Source organism: Ostrinia furnacalis, unplaced genomic scaffold (genome assembly GCF_004193835.3).
Source record: "Ostrinia furnacalis isolate ACB-3 unplaced genomic scaffold, ASM419383v2 OfSCF5287, whole genome shotgun sequence".
NCBI classification, from domain to species: Eukaryota; Metazoa; Arthropoda; class Insecta; order Lepidoptera; family Crambidae; genus Ostrinia; species Ostrinia furnacalis.
In genome coordinates, this window is record NW_021135526.1 from 113050 (window position 1) to 120455 (window position 7406).

Below are 7406 nucleotides of genomic sequence, written 5' to 3' on the forward strand. Positions count from 1 at the left end.
TTCTCCCAATACATTATAAAAGATATCTTTTTAAATGTTTATACGAATCTGAGGGAATAAACTGGTAAAACTAAGTAAAAAACTGACTTGTCCATCCAGTTAACTCGAGTTACGTAACTCGAGTTCAACCCGAGTTACGTGGATTTTAACTCGGGTTAAATCGAGTTTTGTTTTTCCCGAGTTGGCCCATCACTATCCACACAGCTACAAGAGTTCTCATGCGCTGGTATCTGTTCCAATATCCGACTGGCGCCTACATCAGCTACGAGGAGCGAGCCGTCCGCGCAGCCTACTAACGCGTGTCTATCGCCGGACTTTAATGGCTACTATCAATATGACGTTGATGAGTCCCCCCACACTTACCATGTCAGGCGTGAGTCCCACACAGCTACACGAGTTCTCGTGCGCTGGTATCTGTTCCAATATCCGACCGGCGCCTACATCAGCTACGAGGAGCGAGCCGTCCGCGCAGCCTACTAACGCGTGTCTATCGCCGGGCGCGAAACAAACGCTCATAGGGCGACCGCACGGCACTGGGATAGTGCGAAGGCAGGTTTGATTCGGCCTGTGTTGAAAATGAGAGCATGATAATGGTGTATACAGGGTGACTTTCACAAGTGTATAATATGTATGGTTGACGCAATCAGAAACTATAAGAAGTGTACATACACAATAGTACGAGTTAATGTGTAAGCATTTGATTTTGAATTTTAAGTTCTGAGATGAACGATTTCATTTGAAAAATACATTTTCGTTACAAGGAATGTATCAGTCTAATAGTGTCGCTCAGCGACAGTCGTTGTATCGATCAAACTTTACGAAGGAAATTGAACACAAAAAAAGAATAAGGTATCCTACATAAAAAATATAACATGAAATTGTCATAATATTAATTAAAATACCATGAAAAAATAATTACTTACCGGTTCCATAACTTGATAGAATCTGCAGAGGCCGAAAGTACTGCTAAATTGTCGGAGCTGATGGCTACAGTTAGTGGGTCTTTCTGGTGTCCAGGTAACGTAATTTGTTTCAAACATTTCACTGCAAACATTTAAGCAAGGTAAATAAGATACTAACATTCTTAAATTAAGTTGCTTTTAATACAGACACAGTAATCTTACCTTCCTGACCCTCGTCCATTTTCAAGCTATGTAGATCGACAGAATTGTTAGCCAATGTGACGCCGACTCTCACTTCCCCAGTAGTTCCCACCAGAACCGACGCGGACTTTATTTTCGCGCCTAATTTCACTGACGACAACCTTCGGACTTCATCTGAGAGAGTCAGAATTTCAGCTACTTCTGTTGCTTCAGGTTCTACCTCGCCTTTTTCTTTGAGCTTCCTGAATTGTGAAAATATTACACATACATGACATTGTCTGCGGTAAGTTTTTTGAAATCACTTGCAAAACCAGGTATTCTATAGCAGTCTTAAATTTTTGTTCTATATTAAACACATTTGTACCAAACTTAAGTCCCCAAAAGACAGGACTACCTAGGGGTCTACTAGTAAGTCACCTGAATTCCTATTAGTATAACTACTTTGTAAACTTATATAACTAAAGTGCATTTCTCTGGAAATAAATTTATTCTTATTCTTATTGTTAACAGTGCCATCATTAATAAAATAATGTAAGCCAGTTACAAGTTATTATAGCGAAAGCGGGGCCTTAAAAAAGCAATTTTATACAAATCAACTCACGCCAGTTTCTTCCTTTGTTTCTTTACACGTTTATCCATCCTGGCTTTAGCTTCCTCATCTGAACAGAAGGAAAATAGTTCAAGCAGGGAGTCAGTTCCAAAGCAGGCGAGTACACTTTGTCCCAGGTCTGTGTTCAGGCCGACTACGCGGCCTTTGCCCCCGCGGACGAGAGTGCCCACTTGGTGACATTGTAGTACCTGAAAAATCCCATAGAAATGTATAAGAATAAATAAATAATGTTTGACATATTACAGTGCACCATTTAGTCCCAAATTAAGCACAGGTATCTGACAAATAAACATATTTCGATATTTAAAAAAATATGTAAAAAAAATGACAGATAAAAAAAAAGAAATAAAATTATATGATTTTATTTTAAGTATGAGTAAATCAGGCACATTTTCTGGAAGAGCAATAATGATAACTTGCATTTGAGTTGATTCTACATAACAGTAACATAGATAAAATACTTACAGAAGAATCTTCAACTTCATCTGTTTCTTCTAACTTGACAATTTCCAGCTGTTGGGCAAGCTTGTTCTCATCTTTTACATCACTGGTCCAGTTCAGTTTCCACACCCTGAGTTCCTGGTGCACAGTGCCTGTCACTAGGTACCTCTCTTCTTTCAGTAATACTGCAGACCACACCTTAAAAATAATACATGCAATATAGTTTTGAATGAAGTCAAAAAATTTATGTTGATAATGAAGTATCAATATTTTTGGCTGTTTTAAAAAGTGAGGCCAATAAACTCATCGTCATTTAAAAAAAACAAATGTTGAAAAATTTAAAATTTACTCCAACACCCTGTATTTCAATGTTGACTTACCTCCATTTGATGCCCTCCTAATGTTTTGAAACAATGCTTAGTTTCAATGTCCCAAAACTTAACAAATGTGTCTTTTGAAGAGCTGACAATGCAGTTCTTTCCGTTGATGAAAAGGACACTTGTCACAATACCCTTATGCCCACTAAACCGGGCTATACCCGTCTCAGAAACAACATCCCACAGGATGACCTCAGTATCCTGTTACAAAAATAAAATAATTTAATGTATCATGGTATCATTTAAGTACATGACTTTATTACAATAAATTAGATTAAAATTGTGTTAACAAACACTAAAGTATTACCTTAGATCCAGATACCAATCTGTGTCCATGCTCGTCATACTGTAGACAGGTAACAGCTGACTTGTGTCCGGCAAACACACACACCACTTCATTGTTTGTTAGCTCAAACACGTTTATGTTGCCGTCCACGTATCCCACCGCCATATGATTCCCAGTAGGGCTCGCAGCTATCTGGGAAACTACCACATTCTCTCCTGGCAGCACTTGAGCCTAAAATACCACGAAATTATATCGTAAAAGTGACTTGGTACTTGGATTTTGGGTGAAGTATTTATGATCATTACGTTATGTATAACTCTATTCCAAGATCCTTACCTTCTCCCCCAGTCTCATATCCCAGATAACAACATGTTCACAAGCACCGACAGCCAAATATCGTCCACTTATTCCATTTAGAGACACATGTGTACAGTTACAATCGGCACTGGCTATAACATTGAAAGTACCACTTGGAGCATATCGCAAATATTGCTTTGTGAGACCCATTGTTATGTTTAATTAATATTTTGTCATTCAAGTAACCACAAAACCAAAAAAATAATCACATGAAGCACATGTTGATGTTTTGGAAAATGACAGGCGAGGCGGAAGGGGGGGTGCGCGGAGGGATCGATCGGTGACAGTTATACTTTTTAATTTTTGTCTGGCATTATGTTCATCTGCCACATTGTCCCCATCATGGAATCTTTTCAACTGCTTTTGAAATTGAGGCTGAGTCACGGCTGAGTTGAGTATTGCTCTTTCATATTATCTACACGTGTTCTGTGTAATCTACGATGTCATTTTTACGAGTGGACTTACAATTTTCTCGTGAGGAAAATGAAAAAGGTCCCACCGAGCTATGTTGTAGTGGCCAAATGATTATGTGCTGAGCCTTGAACTTAGAGTGATTTATGAAAAACGTGTCGCTTTTTTTTGTCTGTGCTGTCATGGTGGCACGGTCCAGCACGGTCTTGATTTTTGTAGTTTTAAAATTAAATAAATCTAATTAGACTGCTCGTAGACGCGTTACAGTGAAATTACAACATTCAAGAATTATTTGTAGATTAAATCTTAATCTCGTTCTCCTATAGTACAAGACTTCCATCAGGTTATTATGTTACTCAACAAAACCAGGTTTATTGTTTTTCTAGTTGATCCAACGTGATGCCCCCTGCCTGAGTGATTTTTTATTTATTTCGGACTCTGCAGTTAATAATTTACATCGTTTTTGCAGACTTGTGGGATTTAACAATCGATCCCGAAAGAGCAATATGGAAGGTAACTCCACGTCGGATATAGTAATTCTGAGCGGCAATTCGCACCCGGAGCTTGCGGAATTGATTGCTAAGTGAGTCTTGAATGCTATTACTGGTCCGCCACTTGCCACTACGCTATCTAGAGGACATTTTGTATGTAGAGGTTAAATTGTTTGACATTATTTTGTAGGCTCCAATTTTTCCATGGAAATAGCTCCTCTGTTATTATCATACACGTGTTCCCTGAGCTATCGTTTTCTATTATTTGTATAACATTATACTCGTATAAAATTTTCTTCGTCTGTAATTTACCCCCATTGACTTTGCTCATACAAAGAAAAAATATTTTTTTAGCCGGCTTGGGGTCCGCAAAGGAGGATGCTCGGTGTATCACAAAACAAACAGAGAGACAATGGTGGAGATTGCAGACTCCATACGTGGGAAGAATATTTACATAGTACAAACTGGTACAAAGTGAGTAAAATTTCCAATTTTTATTTGTTTTATGCGACTGAATTCTTCACAATCAATTACTATATTATGGTATTGCGTTGGCTATTTTTCTTTTCCTAGTACTATTAACTCAATATAGTGGAATTACTGTTTTCAAATATTTTGTAGGTATTTCAGTACTACAAAATAGTAGTACAAAATGTCACTAGTTTATTACAGCTACTGTTTCATTTCAAAGAACTGACACAAAACAACTACATTCCTAGTCAATGATGTGTTTGTTGTTACATTGTTGATTGATTGTTTCTTGGTAGTAGGTAATCAAAATACTGTATGTACTTTCATAACAAAAACAATATTATTGTTGCAACTTAATTTCCAATTGGAATTAATTTACAACAGTAAGAAAACATTTTTAATGACTTACTTTACTTTCAGAGATGTGAACAATAACATAATGGAACTACTGATCATGGCATATGCCTGCAAGACTTCCTCGGCAAGATCTATTGTTGGTGTCATTCCATATTTGCCATACAGCAAGCAGTGCAAAATGAGGAAGCGTGGATGCATTGTCACTAAACTCCTTGCGAAGATGATGTGCAAGTCAGGCCTGACCCACATAATTACTATGGACCTGCACCAGAAAGAGATTCAGGGCTTTTATGAGTGTCCAGTGGACAATTTGAGGGCTTCTCCATTCTTGCTTCAGTACATTCAAGAAAGTGTAAGTATTGTGTTTTGACTTTATTGTAAGTCATTTGCTGCTTCGAAAGAAACAAATGTTTGACTGTGTGTTCCTGTTTGAATGTGTGAATAAAAAAATGTAGTTTTATTTATTTCAATAACTAAAGAAAGCTCATTTACGATATTTTTATCACTGTTTGTTTTCACAGATTCCTGACTATCGGAATTCGGTAATCGTCGCCCGCAACCCAGGATCGGCTAAAAAGGCAACCTCATACGCCGAGCGTCTCCGTCTCGCCATAGCCGTCATTCACGGCGAACAAAAGGAGGCCGAGAGCGACGAAGTGGACGGCCGGTATTCCCCGCCGTGTATTCCGAGGTAAAAACACCTTAGTACAATCGACGTCAAAAATTTCCTTGCATTAAAAATCCATACCATTTCATACAGAACAACGTGAAATATTAAGATATTTTTTATGTGAACTGTACGTGTGAAAAGTACCTTAATAGCTAGACTCCAACCTGAAATACTTAAAGATAACCTTCCTAGAAAATAAGATAAGTTAAATTGTATGTGCTTATGTTATCTACAAAATTGTGTCAACAATCAACAAGTCTTGATTCCCTCAAAACTTAAGGTTTAAGGTTTAAGAATTTATTTCTCAAAAGAAATTGTACATTTCACTTAAAATGAGAAACAAGGTATTTCAATTATTTATAAAATAAATGTAGGGCGCACGGATTTAATAATTGTTCACCAAACACAAGACATTCGTCGGTAGACATTTTTTTTTTTTTTTTTTTTTTTTTTTTTTTTTTTTTTATTATTATCGCCAATCAGCNTAATCTTTATCACACACTAATTTGCTCGAAAAATGCCTTATTTACAATAACAGTTCCAACCATAACAAAATGTATTACGTAATGTTTGCCTAATTCAGTAGAATGAAAAAGATTTTAAAGATATTCATCGTTGACTTGAAAGGTATCCTTTAAGATCGTCGTCTTAATTTCGATAGACTTTATTTCCTTGCGAAATAATTAATTTCCTTTGTATATTTGAAGACGGGGAATCAGGTCGTTTCATCGCAAATGCTTTTTGAAATCAAATATTTTTGGTGCGCCCCTTCGCGCCGGGAACCCGTAAATACCGTTATAATAACCGTTATTATACCGTTATGTTCCGCAAATGATGGAAATAACATTTCAATAAAACGTGAAAATACTGTGAACTTAATAACTTTTCATATCAAAAAAGTGTTCCAGGAAAAGTATTCAGAAAATGAATTCAGTAAGTAATATTAAAAGGTAAAAGTATCGAAATATTAACGAGACGTGATATCTGGTGTTTATTTCAAAGATAAATAAAAAAATGTTTTAATGAAAACATAGTATGTAACATTAATACGAGCTGTATAAATAAAATAATAATTATAAAATATTTTGCGAGCATACGAGTATAAACGATAAAGCATATATCTCTAGCTCTTTCACTCATATCAGTATTTCAAGGCGTAAAAGAGATGGATAACAAACATATCGAAAGCAATTTACTAAGTAACCGGTACTTCATTAATATCAGTTGAAGAGCTCCCGCGGGATTGATCGTTAACACGAAACAATATTTGACCTTATGTAAATGTAAATATGAATTTTCTGAAACATACACCATGGAACACAAAGCTGAATTAAACATAATGAATTATGTACTTTTAAGGGTAAAATTACTCTCACAAAACCCGGCCTGCATTCCAATTTACCTACTTAAGCAACTTATCACTTTACACTTAGTTATTAACTTTGTTTATACAAAGTATTTGATATTATTTATTTTTATTTAAATTTGTTATTTACAAAAAGACTACCAACAAGCTTATACTCTATGTAAGGTAAATATGGCTTTTGTTAAATTGATATTGTTCTATTATTTTTCTAGTTTAAACAAGTAGCTCTAATAAGTGTACCTATATCTTAGTAACACTCCATAATACGCTTTTGATGATCTGCAACTCAGTCTGAACTTCCATATAGGTACTACAAATGCCAAATATTTACACTAGATGTCTAAACGCTAGTCGTTTTATAACAAACATTAACTAGATAAGAATCAACTTTAACGTTTCTGACACCGTTTTTATGATCACACATAAGTGAAACAGATAATAAAGTGGCAGTAGTTTGCTGTTGAAC

The 7406-nt window shown here is 35.9% G+C and overlaps 2 protein-coding genes across 4 annotated transcripts; one reads left to right on the plus strand and one right to left on the minus strand.

Annotated features, from left to right (window-relative positions):
• Nucleotides 1-205: 205 nt before the first annotated feature.
• LOC114360924 (WD repeat-containing protein 3-like) lies at nt 206-3437 on the minus strand. Its single transcript, XM_028315798.1, has 8 exons — nt 3154-3437; nt 2839-3048; nt 2535-2732; nt 2179-2352; nt 1705-1901; nt 1125-1345; nt 924-1044; nt 206-565 (listed from the first exon to the last, which is right to left on the minus strand). Exons 1-8 carry the CDS (start codon nt 3322-3324, stop codon nt 304-306), a joined length of 1554 nt encoding a protein of 517 aa, XP_028171599.1. The 5' UTR covers nt 3325-3437; the 3' UTR covers nt 206-303.
• A 352-nt stretch (nt 3438-3789) lies between these two features.
• LOC114360925 (phosphoribosyl pyrophosphate synthase-associated protein 2) lies at nt 3790-5614 on the plus strand. 3 transcript variants are annotated; one of them, XM_028315800.1, is made up of 5 exons: nt 3790-3954; nt 4055-4168; nt 4431-4550; nt 4968-5256; nt 5426-5599. In XM_028315800.1, the coding sequence occupies exons 1-5, from the start codon at nt 3935-3937 to the stop codon at nt 5597-5599; spliced, it is 717 nt and encodes a 238-aa protein (XP_028171601.1). In that variant the 5' UTR covers nt 3790-3934. The 3 variants fall into 3 exon arrangements, with proteins under 3 accessions (XP_028171601.1, XP_028171603.1, XP_028171602.1); XM_028315802.1 differs by having other exon boundaries at nt 3790-3928; XM_028315801.1 differs by lacking the exon at nt 3790-3954 and having other exon boundaries at nt 5426-5614.
• The last annotated feature ends 1792 nt before the right edge of the window (nt 5615-7406 follow it).